This window comes from Pristis pectinata, chromosome 35, assembly GCF_009764475.1.
Source record: "Pristis pectinata isolate sPriPec2 chromosome 35, sPriPec2.1.pri, whole genome shotgun sequence".
NCBI lineage: Eukaryota > Metazoa > Chordata > Chondrichthyes > Rhinopristiformes > Pristidae > Pristis > Pristis pectinata.
In genome coordinates, this window is record NC_067439.1 from 6,341,813 (window position 1) to 6,360,880 (window position 19,068).

A 19,068-nucleotide genomic window follows, 5' to 3' on the forward strand; every position below is an offset into this window, starting at 1 on the left:
CTTCGGCCCAACTAGTGCATGCTGACCGTGTCTTCCTGAACTAGTCCCATTTGCCTGCGTTTGGCCCATATTGCTCTAACCCATTCCTATCCATGTACCTGTCTCAATGTCTTTTAAATGTTGTTATTGCACCTACCACTTCCTCTGGCAGCTTGTTCCATATACCTACCACCCTCTGCGTGAGAAACTTCCCCCCCCCCTTTAAATCTTCCCCCTCTCACCTTAAATCTATGTCCCCTAGTTTTAGGTGAGTCCAGGTGAGAGGGGGAAGGTAGGTGGGTGGGGGATGGGGGAGATGTAATAAACTGAGAGGTGATTGGTAGAAGAGGTAAAGGGCTGAAGAAGAAGGAATCCGGTAGGAGAGGGCAGTGGACCATGGAATAAAAGACGGGGGGGGAGGAGAGGAGCTGGGCAGGTCATCAAGCTGGGGGAAGGGAGCCACAGGAATAAGGGAAGACAAAGGATTTGGGGGGGGGGGGGGTGAAGAAAAAGGGGTGAGGTTACCTGAAGTTAGAGGAATTGATGTTGAGGCCGTCAGGTTGGAGACTCCCAAGGCGGAATATGAGGTGTTGTTCCTCCAACCTGCGCCTGACCTCAACGTGGCAGGAGAGGAGGCCGTGGACAGACATGTCGGTGTGGGAGTGGGATGTGGAATTGATGAAGGCAAGTGTGCCATACACCTTCGCCACCTTGTCTACCTGTGTCGCCACTTTCAGGGAACTATGAATGTTACCCCTTGGTCTCTCTGCTCTCTAGCACTCCACAGGGCCCTGTCATTAGGTTAGAATTCCTCCACCATTTTAAACTGAGGGAGGAAAAGGCTTAACATTTTCACTAAAACAAAACATTAATATGATTCCGGAAGGGAAATCTAATTTGCCTGATATGTGACTCCAGACCACCGATCTGGTTGCCCCTTAGTTGCCTTCTCAATTCAGGCCAACTAGGGTTCAACACTAAATGCTGTCATTGACAGTTGCACCCACAACCTGTGCAGTGAGCAGTGAACACAGCCCGGTCCATCGCGGCCACAGCCCTCCCCACCACTGACAGCATCTACAGGAGGCGCTGAAGGCAGTATCTATCATCAAGGATCCCCAACGTCCGGGTCATGCCCTCTTCTCACTGCTGCTGTTGGGCAGTAGGTACAGAAGCCTGAAGTCCCACACCACCAGGTTCAGGAACAGCTACTTTCCTACAATCATCAGGTTCTTGAACCGACCTGCACAACCCTAACCCTACCTCAGCAACACTACGGACCACCTCTCGCACTACCATGGACTTGTGTCTTTTTGCACTGTCTTAATTTGCACACTTTTTCTTCACTGTCTTGTATAATTTATATTCTGTGTGTTGTCTGTACCTACATGCCTGTGATGCTGCTGCAAGCAGGTTTTTCATCGTACCTGTACCTCACTGTACTCGTGCACAAGACAATAAACTCGACTTGACTTTGACTTAAAAGAAACATTAACAGCCTATATGGTTAGAGTCACTGCCTCACAGCTCCAGAGACCTGGGTTCGATGCTGACCTGCATGTCAAGTCGAGTTTACTATCATGTGCACAAGGTGTTCCTGAACCTGGTGGTGTACCTCCTGCCCAATGGTAGCAGCAAGAAGAGGGCATGGCCTGGAGGGTTCTGTCTGAGTGGAGTTTGCACCACATGGATTGCCCCTATCTGCTCCAGTTTCCTCCCACGTCCCAAATACCTACAGGAAGGTTAACTGACTGCTGTAAATTCCCTCTCTGTATAGTTAAGTGGCAAAAAAAAATCAAAGGGAAGTTGATGGGCATGAGTGAGAGAGAATAAGCTGCAGGGTCGCAGGGTAATAAGGACAGGGGAATGGGCTGGATGGAATTGCTCTGTCACAGATCTCATGCGTCATAGCAAGTAAGCAAACAAAATCCAAGCACGTTGCAGTTGGCTGCAGAGAGAAATGCAGCAATGCCTGAAATACCAGGATTAATTTGCAGAACACTTCCTTGTTAATGGAGCCAGGCTCAGATTTCTCGTATGAGACAATTACTTGAAACATGCCAACCTTTTCCTGCGAATTGTATTTAACCCAGTTATATAAATCTAATCACCAGATGCAGGTGACCTGTGCAGAAAGAATGGGAGGTGCATTTTTCCACTCAACCGCCATCTATTCTGGAGCGAGTGACACACACAGCTCATTTGGGTGGGATTTGCAGATCCTGCCTCTGATTGGATGTATTCGTTGAAGTTATGTTGCATTACCTCACACCACCTGTCACACCCAGCTAATTACCTTTTGCCTATTGTCCAATACCTTTGTAACCAGTTACCAAAAGCAAAATGCTCTGGTAATATTACAGCTGAGTCCTCTCACAATAACCTCCAGTTTCCAGGGACTTGGGGCCAGTCCAAGTTAATTGAGAAACCTGTATTATGGACTTCTCCTAACTTTAAAATTGAGACAGAGAGGCCTATGTTTATTATCAGCTACATCTCAAGGAAGGAGGAAACAGTGCATTTTATTGGCGACTTTCATAGGGAGTTTTAAAGGGATTTTTTTTGGAGTGCATTCTAAGGTACACACTTAGCAGCCAGTTGTGGTAGAGCAAGCACCTACAAGTATAGAGACAATGCTGGGAATACTCAACAGGTTCAGCAGTGTTGGTGGAGAGGGAAACATACATGCACCGTCATCAAGATCTGCTCTGAGAAACAGTCATCGACTGGAAATGTTAAACTGTAACAGACTTTTCAACCCAAACCCCGACTGTAATTCACAGGAACACCCCACACCTGTCACTGTAACACTGATACACCCCGCAACCCTCACTGTAACACTGATACACCCCCACCCCTCACTGTAACACTGATACAGCCCACACCCCTCACTGTAACACTCTGACACACCCCCCACCCCTCACTGTAACACTGATACACCCCACACCCCTCACTGTAACACTCTGACACACCCCACACCCCTCACTGTAACACTGACACACCCCCACCCCTCACTGTAACACTGATACACCCCACACCCTCACTGTAACACTGATACACCCCACCACTCACTGTAACACTGATACAGCCCCCACCCCTCACTGTAACACTCTGACACACCCACACCCCTCACTGTAACACTGATACACCCCACACCCCTCACTGTAACACTGATACACCCCACACCCTCACTGTAACAGTCTGACACACCCCGCACCCCTCACTGTAACTGATACAGCCCCCACCCTCACTGTAACACTGATACAGCCCCCACCCCTCACTGTAACACTGATACACCCCACCACTCACTGTAACACTGATACACCCCACCCCTCACTGTAACACTGATACAGCCCCCACCCCTCACTGTAACACTGTGCATTGGTTGTACTACAGGATGCAATAAATAAACACGGGATTCTCAGTGCAGAGTGGTCCGCAGCGAATGATGATGCACAGTGAACGTTCCTGATGTCACTGGGCTTTGCGACCTCCGGCCGCCGGGGGCAGGCTGGTTTTGCAGTCGCTCAGGGGGGACGAATCGCGCCGCGTTCGCGTCCGCGCCGCCCGCCAGGCACCCGTAAACCACGTGGGTGGACGGGTAGGGGCAGCGCATGCGCGGGGGGGGGGCGACGACGATGGATTTCGAGGCGGGTCACGGCGGCCCCGGGTTCGTGGGGATCCGCTTCTGTCAGGAGTGGTGAGTGGGGGGAGGGGGTGGGGGGGAGGTATTGGGGTGAGAGGTGTGGGGGAGAGGGGGGGGGGTGAGGTGTTGGGGGAGAGGGGGTGAGGTGTTGGGGGAGGGGGGGGTGTGTGGGGGAGAGGGGGGGTGAGGTGTTGGGGGAGAGGGGGGGTGAGGTGTTGGGGGAGGGGGGGGTGTGGGGGAGAGGGGGGGTGAGGTGTGGGGGAGAGGTGGGGGGTGGGGGGGTGGGTGGGGGGAGAGGGGGGGTGAGGTGTTGGGGGAGAGGGGGGGTGAGGTGTTGGGGGAGAGGGGGGGTGAGGTGTTGGGGGAGGGGGGGTGAGGTGTTGGGGGAGGGGGGGGTGAGGTGTTGGGGGAGAGGGGGGGGTGAGGTGTTGGGGGAGGGAGGGGGGGGTGAGGTGTTGGGGGAGGGGGGGTGAGGTGTTGGGGGAGAGGGGGGGTGAGGTGTTGGGGGAGAGGGGGGGTGAGGTGTTGGGGGAGAGGGGGGGTGAGGTGTTGGGGGAGGGGGGGGTGAGGTGTTGGGGGAGAGGGGGGGTGAGGTGTTGGGGGAGAGGGGGGTGAGGTGTTGGGGGAGAGGGGGGGTGAGGTGTTGGGGGAGGGGGGGTGAGGTGTTGGGGGAGAGGGGGGGTGAGGTGTTGGGGGAGAGGGGGGTTGAGGTGTTGGGGGAGAGGGGGGGTGAGGTGTTGGGGGAGAGGGGGGGTGAGGTGTTGGGGGAGGGGGGGTGTGTTGGGGGAGAGGGGGGTGAGGTGTTGGGGGAGAGGGGGGGTGAGGTGTTGGGGGAGAGGGGGGGTGAGGTGTTGGGGGAGGGGGGGGGTGTTGGGGGAGAGGGGGGGTGAGGTGTTGGGGGAGAGGGGGGGTGAGGTGTTGGGGGAGGGGGGGGTGTGTGGGGGAGAGGGGGGGTGAGTTGGGGGAGAGGGGGGGTGAGGTGTTGGGGGAGGGGGGGTGAGGTGTTGGGGGAGGGGGGGTGTGTTGGGGGAGAGGGGGGGTGAGGTGTTGGGGGAGAGGGGGGGTGTGTTGGGGGAGGGGGGGGTGAGGGGAGGAGGTGTGGTGGTAGTGGGGGGGCAGGGGCTGTGAAGGAGGGAGAGTGAGGGGGAGGGGGTGAGGTGTGGGGGGAGTGGTGGGTGGGGTGGGAGAGAGAGGTGTGGGGGTAGTGAGTGAGGGTGGGAGGGAGGGGGAGGGGGTATGAGGTAGGGGAGGGTAAGGATGGAAGTGACCCCAATCATCATCTCGACCCCCCCGCCTCTTTGATCCTCTCGAGTGAACCCCTTCCCCCTCCAGTGACCCCCCCTTCTGCTCCCTTCCCCGTCTCTCCCCCCCACCCCCATCTCCCCCCCACCCCCAAGCGTTCCATTTGTTCCCGAGTTTGTGGAGTGCAGTTACTAGGCGGGGTGTGGGGATGGGTGAAGGTCACAGAGACTGGGAGGAGGTGGGGTGTGGTTTGTCGGCAGTGGGTGCACAGAACAGTGACAGTAACGGGCAGCATTGAGGAGTTGATCACTGCAGAATCTGGAAACGTGTAATAAAGATAAACACTTCTGGAAACACTCAGCAGTTCAGGGTGCATCTGTGGGGGAGAGGAAGGTTGGGAATATTAAAGTTGGTTCTGTGGCCATTTGGGCATTTTCTGAACAATTTTAATGACTTTTGTTCTTTTGGTTTAGTAACAACATGTTGTACCCAAAGGAGGACAAGGAGAACAGAATCCTGCTTTATGCGGTGAGTTTGAGCACTAGTGACAAGGTCGAGGGACTCTGTGTTGTAATGATTTTATGGAAACAGGATCCTCCTCCAGACTCCATTGCTAAATTCTAGACTTGATTTAAGTCTGCTCTCTCTAGTGTAGGTTTTGTTTTGCACTTAAGAATTGCTCAATATATAAAAGGGTTGTGTTCCTGCAAAACGTGTCATTAAGTCAAGTTTCATAAATCAAAGTATCTGGGCAAATTGTTGGGGGTACTTTGGTGTAGTGCACTGGTGTCCCCTGCAATACGGCCGTTGAGGTGACAGAAATTCGCCCTTACAAAATTCACAAATCACTCCACAAAAATTTGAGATACAGAATAAAGTTTGCTCTCACAGAATTTACCTGGAAGGAAAACAGTAAATAAATATACACTTTTTTCAACTTGCATTTCTTGACACATGCGGAGATGATGCAACTTCACATTGTGGATAATCGTGAGATGGAGTGTTTTCTAGGAACACAATCCTGCTGTAACGCAGGGTCTGCCTGTTGTAGTCAAAAATACAGCTGTACGTCAAAGGCATGTATCTAAAAGAGTCAATGGTATTATGGTGAGCATTTGTAGATCAGGGAACAGCTGTAATGGTAAAAGGAGCTCTTTGCTGCACCACAAAGCAAACTAATTGTAGGAAAATTACTTTTTCTGCCAATGAATGGAGTTAATATCAGATAGGAAAGTCGAGCTGGTGAAACAAAATGTTCAGAGAGTTTTCTGGTGGATGGTTGGAAAGAAATGATGGGATCACAAATCACGGGAACTGTCATAAAGGTCAGATGGAAAGCTGAAATAAAAGCAGAAAATGTTCGAAACAGTCAAAAGGTCGGGCAGTATCTGTAGCGAGTGAATAGGTGTCAATGCTTCAGGTCAAAGACCATCAGAGTACACCAGTAGATTTGCTCCATTTCCAAGCCACCAACTTCATTCTTCTTGCTGGTAGCTATGTGAAACTGAACTATGGTCTTGGTGGCGGGAAATCAGAGGGTATGGAGGCAGAGCTGGAAAATGGAGAAGGCACAGTTACAGATGTTTGTGAATGATGGAGACGGGCCCTTCAGCCCAACTCCTCTATGCTGGCCAAGATGTCTATCCAAGCTAGTCCCATTTGCCTGAGTTTGACCCATACCCCTCTAAACCTTTCCTATCCATGTACCTGTATAAATGTCTTTTAAACATTGTAATCGTACCTGCCTCTACCACTTCCCCTGGCAGCTCATTCCACATACCTACCACCCTCTGTATGAAAAGGTTTCTCCTTGGGTCCCTTTTAAATCTTTCCCCTCTCACCTTAAATCAATGTCGTCTAGGTTTTGACTCCCCTGCCCTGGGAAAAAGATTGTGGCCATCCACGTTACCTATGCCCTTTGTGATTTTATATACCTCTATAAGGTCACTCCTCAGTCTCCACTTCAGGGTAAAACAGTCCCAGCCTATCCAGCCTCCCCTTATAACTCAAGCCCTCCAGTCCTGGCTACATCCTTGTCAATCTTTTCTGCACTTTTTCCAGCTTAATGACAATCTTCTTGTAGCAGGGCGACCAGAAATGTGCACATCACTCCAAGTGTGGTCTCATGGACGACTTGTACAGTTGTAAGATGATATCTCAACTCCTGTACTCAGTTCCCTGACCAATGAACATAGAACAGTACAGCACAGAACAGGCCCTTCGCCCCACAATGTTGTGCTAATCCCTCCTACCTACAGAATGCCCATATCCCTCTATTTTCCTCTCATGTACCCATCCAAGCCCATCTTAAATGCCCCCAATGAATGTGCCTCCACCACCCTATCAGGCAATTCATTCCAGGCATCCACCACTCTCTGAGTAAAAAAACGTAACCCTCGTCCGTTCTGAACCTACCCCCTCACCTTAAATGCGTGCCCTTCGTCTTCTGTTTTTTCTTTTTCTCCTTTCTCGGAACAGCAAAGTTACATTTTCTACCTTCTAACCTACCAGGACCTTCCAAGGACCTTGGGAATTCTGAAAGATGAAAAGCATCACATATCCTCAAGCACCTCTGTCAAATCTTAGAAAGTATGCCATCAGATCAGGGGATTTGGTAGTTATAGTCGTTAATTTTTCCAGTATTTTTTCTTCACTAATAATAATCACTTTAAACTCCTCACTTCCATTTGACAAAAACTGGATTAGAGAAAAACCATTCTGTCTTGCTGAAGACCCACCCAATGAAAAATTGGACCAGGCACCTCCTGTCACAGTTCACCATACAACCAGTGTCAATTCCCCATCACGTACACAAAATGCATCATCAATGTGTGCAACATGTATTAGTTAGTTATTGGCAAAAATTGGGTCTAAACATTACGATTGATGGCCTGTGTAATTAACAGTCAACATGGAATAACTCGTATAGAAGACCTGTATGATTTAAAGCATCCCTCCAGGATATCATTTCTATATGTTGAAAATCATCTTCCATAATCTAAATAAAATTATGGAAGATGATTTTCAACATATAAGATATTTATTAATCACATGTACATCAAAACACAGTGAAATGCACCTTTTTTGCCTTACAATGTGCTGGGGGCAGCTTGCAAGTGTCGCCACACTTCCGGCACCAACATAACATGTCCATAGCTCCTAACCCGTACGTCTTTGGAATGTGGGAGGAAACCAGAGCACCCGGAGGAAACCCACGCAGACACACGGGGAGAACATATAACCTCCTTACAGACAGTGGCCGGAATTGAACTTGGGTTGCTGGCGCTGTAATAGCATTACGCTAACCGCTACAATCCTGGAGGGATACTTTAAAAGGCCAGTGTGCCAAATACCTTCTTCACCACCCTGTCCACCTGTGTCACCACTTTCGAGGAACTATGTACCTGTACCCCTAGGTGTCTCTGTTCTGCAACACTTTCCAGGGCCCTACCATTTACTGTATAATCCTGCCCTGGTTTAACTAACCAGTTCAGATTGATGTGAAAATAGGTGAGGAGTATTGTTGGTTTGTCACTTAAATCAGGAACATGTCCAGATAAACATAGAACAGTACAGCACAGGACAGGCCCTTCGGCCCACAATGTTGTGCTGAATTAATTAAACCAATGACTCCTAATTAATCTGATCCTTCTTCCCCACACATTGACCTCATCCCTCCCTTTGCATATTCATGTACCTTTCTAAGGGTCTCAAGTGCTCCTATGCTGTCTGCCTCTGCCACCACCCCTGGCAGTGCTTTCCAGGCACCCACCACTCTGTGTAATATTCCTCGCACATCTCCTTTGTACTTTCCTTCTCTCACCTTAATTAGATACCCTCTAGTACTAGACATTTCAATCCTTGGAAAAAGACGCTGACTGTCTACTATACTATGCCTGCATAACTTTATAAACTTCTATCAAATCTCCCAATCCAAATGTTGTCAGGAAAAAAAAAGTGGTTATTGTAAATGAAGACCAGATGCTGGGTTCCAGTGTTTCGTGGAGCCAAACCAGACAATAGTAGCAATGGTTTCACAATTTCATTTAATGTAACATAGGAATCTGGAATTAATTTTAGTCAGTGGCACAACTGGACCTGCAAATTTAAGCCACAAGTGCTGTTGCAAAATTTTGACTAAAGGATCAGAGGACAGGGTAATAGGGTGGTGTAACACTGAGTCTTAAAGAGCCCTGGATTCAATCCATGGTCTCTGCTGGATTGCCTCTGCTTTTTTGGTACTACAGTAAGCAACAGTGTCTCTGCAGCAGTCTGTTCAGGATGCATTATCTTGGACCAAAAGTGCTTCCCACAGCAATCTGGGGAAAATTGAAGGCAATAAAATACACCAGTTGTTTATGTTCTAAGCTTGACACAATAAAGACTGCAGGTGCTGGAGCAGCAAACAATGTGCTGGCGGAACTCAGCGGGTCAGGCAGCATCTGCGGGAGGAAAGAAATTGTCTGATTCGGGTCAAAACCCTGCATCAGGATTCATGGTCCTGATGCAGGGTTTCGACCTGAAACATCTACAGTTTCTTTCCTCCCACAGATGCTGCCTGACCCGCTGAGTTCCTCCAGCACATTGTTTGATGTTCCAAGCTTGCTCAGCATTCTCTCCCAAAACGCAAAACTGTAGCTAAATTTATCTAACTGTACTGTGTGCAGTTTTGGGCTCCTTATTTAAGAAAGGATGTGCTGACGTTGAAGAGGGTTCAGAGAAGATTCACTAGAATGATTCCAGGAATGAGAGGGTTAACATATGAGGAACGTTTGATGGCTTTTGGGCTGTACTCCTTGGAGTTCAGAAGAATGAGGGGGGGACCTCATAGAAACATTTCCAATGTTAAAAGGCCTGGACAGAGTAGATGTGGCAAAGTTGTTTCCCATGGTAGGGGAGTCTAGTACAAGAGGGCACGACTTCAGGATTGAAGGGCGCCCATTCAGAACAGAGATGCGGAGAAATTTCTTTAGCCAGGTGAATCTGTGGAATTTGTTGCCACGGGCGGCTGTGGAGGCAAAGTCATTGGGTGTATTTAAGGCAGAGATTGATAGGTATCTGAGTAGCCAGGGCATCAAAGGTTATGGTTGGAAGGCGGGGGAGTGGGGCTAAATGGGCGAATGGATCAGCTCATGATAGAATGGCGGAGCAGACTCGATGGGCCGAATGGCCGACTTCTGCTCCTTTGTCTTATGGTCTTCATCATTGAGTCCTCCATCCTGGACTTAAAACTGAAGCTTGTTCCACTCAATTTGTCGAGTCTTCTCTAAACCTTTCAAGCTGCTGACAGCTCGCACTGACAACCAGTTGAAAGGGGGCACATCCATTGACGTGCAAATGGGGGCGCCTGTTGAATAGGTTTGATGGGTGTGCTGCTTCCAATCCATTCGTGCATTATAACTCTGAAGAAACTGAAGTCTTTGTTGCTCAAACGATTTACATTTTAATTACAGTGTCGAAACTGCGACTACCAGCAAGAAGCTGATAATAGCTGTATCTACGTCAATAAAATCACGCATGAAGTCGAGTAAGTAGATCTCATCTGTTGTGTGCGGGTTTAATCAGCCCAGCGTTGTAACGGGTGATTGGTTAATTATAGTTCTTTGGAGATGTAAGAGACTGCAGATGCTGGAATCTGGAGCAACACACAAACCTTTCAACATTTCGAATGTTGAAAGGACTGGACAGAGTAGATGTGGCTAAGTTGTTTCCCTTGATGGGTGAGTCCAGGACTAGAGGGCACAGTCTTAGAATTAGAGGGTACCCATTTAGAACAGAAATGAGAAATTTCTTTAGCCAGAGGGTTGTGGATCTATGAAATTCATTGCCACATACAGCTGTGGAGGCCCGATCATTGGGGGTGTTTAAGGAGGAGATTGATAGGTATCTAATTAGTCAGGGTATCAAGGGATATGGGGAAAAGGCCGGGAATTAGGGCTAGATGGGAGAATAGTTTAGCTCATGGTGAGGTAGTGGAGCAGACTCGATGGGCCGAATAGCCTACTTCTGCTCCTTTGTCTTGTGATCTTGTGACCACTGGAGGAACTCAACGAGTCGAGCAGCATCTGTGGAAGGAAATGGACAGTCGATGTTTCAGGTTGAGACCGTTCACCTGGACTGAAGGAGGGGAGATAGCCAGTGTCAAAAGGTGATGGGGAGGGGTGGAGCAAGAGCTGGCAGGCGGGGATCCAGGTGAGGAGGGGTGATAGGCAGATGGAGGAGGGGGGAGTGGAAATAGCGATGGAGGCTGGGAGGTGACAGGTGGAGGTGACAAAGGGCTGCAGATGGTGGGATCTGATAGGAGAGGAAGGTGGAGCGTGGTACCGAGGGAGGGAGGTGGGAGGGCAGATGGGAACAGTGGGAGGAGGAGACCCAGTGGGAGGAGTGTGTGGGTGATGGGCAGATAGAGTGGGTGACCAGGAGGAGAGAGAGTTCTTCACCACCTCCAGTGCTTGAGCTGTCAGTGGGGACTAACTGCTGTGAACGTGGTCTGCCTCTTTCTTCATAGCTCCCCTGAGCACGGTGGGTAAACATTCTCTCTGTGGTGCAGCAAGTACATCAAACCCAGTTGTAGTTCTGATTTGTGCTGCGTTGCCTAATCTGGAGGTTGTCAAGTTTTTTTTTAATTTTACTTTCGGCATGGTAACAGGCCCTTTCAGCCCAATGAGTCCGCGCCGCCCATTTTAAACCCCCCATATTAACCTACCTGTACGTCTTCAGAATGTGGGAGGAAGCCGGAGCACCCGGATGAAACCCACGCAGACACGGGAGAACGTACAAGCTCCTTACAGACAGCGACGGGAATTGAACCCCGATCGCTGGCGCTGTAATAGCGTTGCACTAACTGCTACGCTACTGTGCCGCCCAATTCATCCAATTCCTGGATGGTGTGTCTATGTAAGGTCAAGATAGAGTTTGCCCACTGATCAACACACCATCTGCAATTAAACATGATGAATGGCTGTATTCTGTCATACTGGAGGACGGCTGCTGTCCGAATATCCAGAGGTTTTCTGCTCCCTCCATCAGATGAAAAGGAATGATTGAGTGTATGGGTTTCCTCTGGGTGCTCCAGTCTCCTTCCACATTCCAAAAAGACATACGGGTTAGGAAGTTGTGGGCATGTTATGTTGGTGCTGGAAACATGGCGACACTTGCGGGCTGCCCCCAGCTCATTCTCAGTAATGCAAAAAGACCCATTTCACTGTGACTACATGTGGAATACATGTGACTAATAAATAAATAATAATATAACATAATATATTATAGGCTGTTCCTATAAGAGTATTTAGTGTATCTGAGCATTCCATCGATTATGAGGAATATTTTAGAAATTACTTGGTCAGAGTAACAGAGGCTATTGGCTATTCTGCACACAGTGTTCATCCCTTTAAATGCTGTTTGAAGACCAAAAGGATGCAGTGCTGGGTTTTGTCACATGAGGGCCCCTGAGAGCTACATTAAGATAAACAGGCATAAGATTTCAGATTAGTTTATTGTTGTATACACCAGGATGCAATGAAATTCCTTGCTTGCGTGAAGCTCAGAGTAAACAGTACACGTAGTAATAATAGATACAGCGAGGGCAAGACAACAGAACGGTGCAAGGATTGTAGTGCAGCCTGAAGTAGTGCAAAACGAAATGCTAAAGTGACAGGAATGGAATAACCGAGAGAGGGAGAGCTAAGAGTCCGAGAACGTGGCAGCATCACCGAGAAGGGGATGTAAAAGAAGAGATTGGTTCAGAAGTCTGACAGCAGTGGAGAAGACGACTGATTTAGCAGATCCTCTGGTCTTTACATTAATTATTGTTTTTCTCAATCAGCCGTGCTTAATATCTGTTGCCAGCACTCATTTGGTTATCACTCTAAGAAACTTTAACCCTGTTTTGTCCACCCCACCCTACATTGTTGTCATGAATATTATTTTTCTTCAAACAGTGAACTGACTCAAATCATAGCAGATGTGGCACAGGATCCAACACTGCCCAGAACAGAAGACCATCCCTGTCCAAAGTAAGTAGAATTGTAGCATCACGTATAGCCTTGCTGTCTAGTGTTGTCCTTGTCTGAATCTAGTAAAAATGAAGTGGTTATAAGAGTTGTTACCTACACAGTTTATATTTCCTTATCATTGGTTAGTTAGCAGTGATTTAGAAGGTCAATGTATTTCATCTCAGTCACTCCCAACAATAAAATTGAAGCAGATTTTTTTTTGAGACTGAGAATGCCTTTCTTATTTAAAAAGTTAGCACTACACAGCAGGCAGATTGCTTGTCTGATTCTTGCATTTAGTAGAATTTCAGAACTCAACACGGACAAAAGGCTTCATTGATGAAAGGGTTAGGAAAGAGGCCACTTGGCTTATTGTTGCAGGTCTGACTAAGTTGGTTGAACTATTTGATTAGTTCCATTTCCCCTGCTGATGTACATCTGGCCCTGGAAGTACTTTAGCTTGAAGCATCTATCCAGTTAACTTTTGAAAGTTATCATATCTTCTTCCACCACAGGCAGTGCATTCCTGGTCACAACTGTTGCCTGCTAAATATTCTCTTAAAATTAGAGAGGCCATTCTTTCCCTCAAGACTTATCCAGCTCACCAACAGCCTGTCCTGGTCCAACCACGTGGATGCCACAGCCAAGAAAGCTCATCAGCACCTCCACTTCCTCAGGAGGCTAAAGAAATTTGGCATGTCCCCTTTGACACTCACCAATTTTCATCGATGCACCATAGAAAGTATCCTATCTGGATGCATCACGGCTTGGTACCGCAACTGCTCTGCCCGAGACCACAGGAGACTGCAGAGAGTTGTGGACACAGCTCAGCATACCACGGAAATCAGCCTCCCCTTCATTGACTCTGTCTACACTTCTCGCTGCCTCAGTAAAGCAGCCAACATAATCAAAGACCCCACCCACCCCAGACGTTCTCTCTTCTCCCCTCTCCCGTCGGGCAGAAGATACAAAAGCCTAAAAGCACGTACCACCAGGCTCAAGGACAGCTTCTATCCCACGGTTATAAGACTATTGAACGGTTCCCGAATACGATGAGATGGACCCCTGACCTCACAATCTACCTTGTCATGACCTTGCACCTTATTGTCTGCCTGCATTGCACTTTCTCTGTAACTAACACCTTATTCTGCATTCTGTTATTGTTTTTCCCTTGTACTACCTCAATGCACTGATGTAATGAATTAATCTGTACGATCGGTATGCAAGACAAGTTTTTCACTGTACCTCAGTACAAGTGACAATGATAAACCAATTCCAAGTGCAATCCCATTCCCCCCCGATTTCCCTGTACCTGTTCTCCCTCAGATGCACATCAACTGCACCCTGATTCCCATTCTACCCGCCTGCACATGGAACAATTTACTGTGGCCAATTAACTCACCAATCAGCGTGTCTTTGGGATGTGGGAGGAAAGTGGAGAACTCGGGAGACCCACGCAGTCACAGGGAGCACCTGCAAACTCCACACAGACAGTGCCAGAGGTTGAGATCAAACAGCAGCACTGACCATTGTGCCACTCTTGTTTAATCTCTGGTGGTTTAGTCAGTCACTTTTAAGTCTGTGTCTTAGAGAGATGCTGCCAGGAAACTGGCCCCCTCAGTCCGAGCCAACCATCAACCACCCGCTTACACTAATCCTACCCTAACCCATCATATTCTTCCCACATTCCCATCAGATTCTACCACTCACCCACCCACTGGGGTCAATTAACCCACCAACCCGTACGTCTTTGGGATGTGGGAGGAAACTGGAGCACCCAGGGGGAAACCCACATGGTCACAGGGAGAGCGTGCAAACTCCACAGGCAGACAGCGACGGAGGTCGGAATTGAACCCAGGATCACTGGGACTGTGAGGTAGCAGCACTACTAGCTGCACCACTATGCCACCCCTGCATCCTTTGCTTACTGACATTTTGCCCCTATTATACCACACTCTTTTGAGATCCTTCTTTGCCACAAGGAGAGCAACGTGGGCTTCTGCCGCCTTTCCACAACTGAAGTCCTGTGTCCCCAGTGCCACTCGAGTAAATTTGCATTCACTCCAGAGTGGCGACACTTGCGGGCTGCCCCCAGAACACCCTACGCAAAAGAGGCATTTCACTGTGTGTTTCGATGTACATGTGACTAATAAAGATATCTTGTCTCAGCATCCTGCCTGGTGTGGTGTCTGGAACTGGAGCCCAAGTCCTTTGTAAAGTTTTAGCCTATCTTCCTTGCTGTTGTACTCTGGGGCTCTTATGAATAAAATCAGAACTTTTTCTTATTTTCAGAGGTTTGTGTACGTACTGGTTTCTGTTCCCAAACCTCTGAAATTCCACCCATACGTTCTGCGCCTCAGTTGTTCCACAAAGTATTCTGTTACCTTTCTGCCATTTTGCCAATCAGTGAAGTCTGAAGCAGCGATTCTGTTCACTTTTGCAGGTGTGGGCACAAGGAAGCGGTATTTTTCCAATCGCACAGTGCAAGAGCTGAGGTACGATGAGAAACCCAGAGCAAGTTATTGGTGCAGCTGTAATGGTTTCCATCCAAACCACATGCATATCATTCATCATGCAAGTGGTATGCTTAGTAAGAACTTATTTCCACTGTGAAGAAAACTGAATTTTATCCTTTTGAACTGGAGTAGAAGATGTTGATATTTTAGTTTCTGATTTTCTTTGATTGGTGACTTCCCACAGGAGTGTAAACGTTCAAACTGCTGTAATCGCTGTTTCAATGCTCAGTTGCAGAGTCCTAAAACCTGCACGTGAACTTGTACCTTGCTCAGCACCCAGGAAGGAGAGTGCTGTGGAATCAATTGTTATAGCATTTTGTATGGAGAGAGAGATGTGGTACTGATGGCACTGTTGTGCGGAGAGCCTGGTTCAGGGGGCTCAGTTCTCCCCGGCATTCCCACGTCAGTGAAACAGTTAAAGTGATCTATCCTGTGGGGTGCAGTGAGTCATCAAGGCAATGTGCAGGGGCTGCCTGTGAGGGTTGAGGTGAATCGTGCAGATGCTTATCACCAAGACGAGGCTCAGGGCTGCTTCCTGGCTGACAGGCTGAGTGGGTTCATTGCTGGGGACTTGCTGCTTCATCTGGATCTCTCTGTGCACCAGCCCCTGCCCCCTGTTTTTGTTTGGCCACGTGACATTCCCCAGCCAGGAGATTTCTCTGCAGTGACGAGCTCAGCCGTAGTTGCAATGGCTACCATCATGGCAGCCAGCATTCCCCTTTGCCATCCACTTCAGCCACACTGCTCACCCGTCTCACACAGCCAGCGTCTGCACGCTGCCCCACTGCCCACCAACCCGCGATAAAGGTTCATTGCTGTGGGATCGCCGGTGGAGGCAGCGGCTGTGCCAGTTCCTGGGGAGACAGTGTGCTGCCTGACCAGATGTACTTATTAAACAGTACATGCAGGTACATACAAGTGATCGCTTGGTCTCCAGAACCAAGAGCAAGGTAGTGCTGCAGAGCACCAGCGATGCTTTTTCTTCAGCTGGTAACTTGTACTAAATCTGAACGTGAAATCAGAGAGAAGACGAGAGCAAATAGCTGTTCAGACTGACTGTGTGTGTGTGTGTTCGACTCTTCCCAACCTGCCTGTGGGAAACAGGCTACGAATGTTTTTAACTAGAGAGTCACACAATTCAAAAATGAGTTTTCTGACTATTTCTAGAGTGGCATGTGTGAGGACTTGGATACTTTTAATGTGTGATGTATAGTGTGTTCATGTTTCTACTGTATTAGAATGTATAAGGAGATTTTTTTTTCTCCCTGCTAAATTGCAGATGGCTTAGAAGTGTGAGCATGTGCCTGCTGAACTAGATCAGGGCTCATTTCACACGTGGCCCATAAATTAATGATTATAATGATTTTAAAAAGGGGCAATCACAAAATGGTGCCAGAGTGTGGCGACTTGTTGCAGGCTGCTCTCTACTGATCTCGTTATCCTTACTATAATCTACTAATTCAATGTAACTGCACTGTGTAATGAATTGACCTGTACGATCGGTATGCAAGACAAGTTTTTCACTGTACCTTGGTACAAGTGACAATAATAAACCAATACCAATATCATGTTACAGCTTATTTGGTGCAGCAGTTTGTTTGGTTAATTCAAGTCTGGTTTATTAAAGTATGCACAATTACAGTGAGGTACAGGTACAATGGAAAAACCTGCTTGCGGCAGCATTGTAGGCACGTAGGTACAGACAACACACGATATAAATAGTACATAAATTATTAGAAGACAGTGAAGAGGAAAAAGATGGCAAAAACGAGACATTAGTGCAAAAAAAACACAATTGGAGACAAGTCCATGGTAGTGCAAGAGGTGGTCTGTAGTGTTCCGTTGCTGAGGTAGGATTAGGGTTGTGTAGGTTGGTTCAACAACCTGATTGCTGTTCGTGGTGGTGTGGGACTTCAGGCCTCTCTAACTCCTGCCTGACAGTAGCAACGAGAAGAGGGCGTTACCCTGATGATGGGGATCCTTGATGCCCTTAGATTCTGATAACGAATGAGACTCCCACGTGGCAAATAATTGTGTGATTCCCTGAGCAGTCGGTATCCATCTTTTTAGAGGGACAACTGGTGTATAGCTGCAGGTGATTGAATGCTAACAGGTCTGTGATGCCCTTATGGTGACTCTAGATAACCTGAGGTTGATCATACAACTTTGTGACGGTGATGTTACACGTGAGAAAGGAAATGAAGAAACCTGCCTCTCTCTTGAACAAGCTAAGTGGTACCTGTGACTGGTTAGTGACACAAGATTGAGAGTTTGTAGCATGTCCCTAATACAGCCTTTCCCTTGTTGCAGGACGCTATGAGACTGTACTACGTATGCACAGCACCGCACTGTGGCCATCGCTGGACTGAGTGAGGACACGGTGTTGCCCTGTATTGCTCTGTTGTCCCTTTGTCGGGAAGTACCAGCCGCAATGTTCACCGTCAGTAGGATTTGTCAGCAGGTCATTTCTGAGATAATGTGGAAGTTACAACTGAAGTAGTGTGTTTATCTTTTTTAAAGCCTTGTTTCTAGTTTTCTAATTTTATAAATATTACAATAAATTTGTTGGAATGATGTATTTTAACTGGCCTTTGTGAGATTTGTTTCACCAGAGGTGTGGTCCATCAGGATCCGGTCTGCATCCTCCTTGTCCTTTTTCCCCAGACCCTTGCATTTGTAACATTCTACCCTGGGTGTGATTCACTCATCTTCCGTACCCTGGTCTAACGTCCTCTGTAAAGCTGCCTTTGAGAGGAACTACGGGCTTTGCCCCCACTGGCTGACGTGTCTTCAGCAGCCTTGGCCCCAGCCTTTAGGATCCCCCTCCCTTAATTCTTCTGCCCCTCTCTCCTCTGTATCTAGTTTTGTTTTGGCCACCTATTCTAATAACTCCTCTGGTGATATCTGAATCATGCCCTCGACTCACTAAATAGCTCAAAGATACTTCACATTAAGAAAGTTGGTGGAACAATGGCAAATGAGTTTTATGGAGAGTTGGCCACAGCAATGGCAAATGGAACTTAATCTTGACAAATCTTGGTGGGAAGGCAAGCAAGGGATATACAGAGTAAATGGTAGGACCCTAGGAGTGTTGATGAACAGAGGGACCTGCAGGTACATAGATCCCTGAAAGTGGCAGCGGGGTAACTGGCGAAGAACGGTGGGGATATTTGTCTTCAGTGGCGTGGAATATAAGAGCTGGGATGCCATGTTACAACTTTATAAAACACTGGTTGGGACACCAACAGTGTATTGTGGGCAGTTCTGGTCACCAAACTACAGGGGAAGGATGTGATTGCGCTGGAGAGAATGCAGAGGAGATTCATCAGGGTCAACACACAAAAGGCTGGAGGAATTCAGCGGGTCGGGCAGCATCTTTGGAGAGAAATGAACAGCTGACATTTTGGATCGAGACCCTTCGTCAGGACTTTTTTTTGGAGGGGGAGGCATGAAAGATGAGGAGTGGGACTGGTGGTGGTGGAAGAAGAGCAGTAGGACCCAGCGGCGGCATGAGAGGTCTTGGCCTGTTGCCTGGATGGGAGCATTGCATTGAAGAGAGCAGATTTGATGGGCTTGTTTGGAGCTGAGGAAGCTCAGCGGAGACCTGATAGAGGTACGTAAAATTATGAGGGGGTTAGATGGTATTCTTTTTCCCATGTTGCGGGTGGCTAATACAAGAAGGCATAGATTT

At 48.2% G+C, this 19,068-nt stretch overlaps 1 protein-coding gene across 1 annotated transcript; it reads left to right on the forward strand.

Annotated features, from left to right (window-relative positions):
* Positions 1-3,567: 3,567 nt before the first annotated feature.
* polr2i (RNA polymerase II subunit I) lies at positions 3,568-17,955 on the forward strand. Its single transcript, XM_052044312.1, has 6 exons — positions 3,568-3,679; positions 5,341-5,395; positions 10,321-10,394; positions 12,808-12,882; positions 15,305-15,356; positions 17,688-17,955. The coding sequence occupies exons 1-6, from the start codon at positions 3,594-3,596 to the stop codon at positions 17,748-17,750; spliced, it is 405 nt and encodes a 134-aa protein (XP_051900272.1). The 5' UTR covers positions 3,568-3,593; the 3' UTR covers positions 17,751-17,955.
* Positions 17,956-19,068: the final 1,113 nt, after the last annotated feature.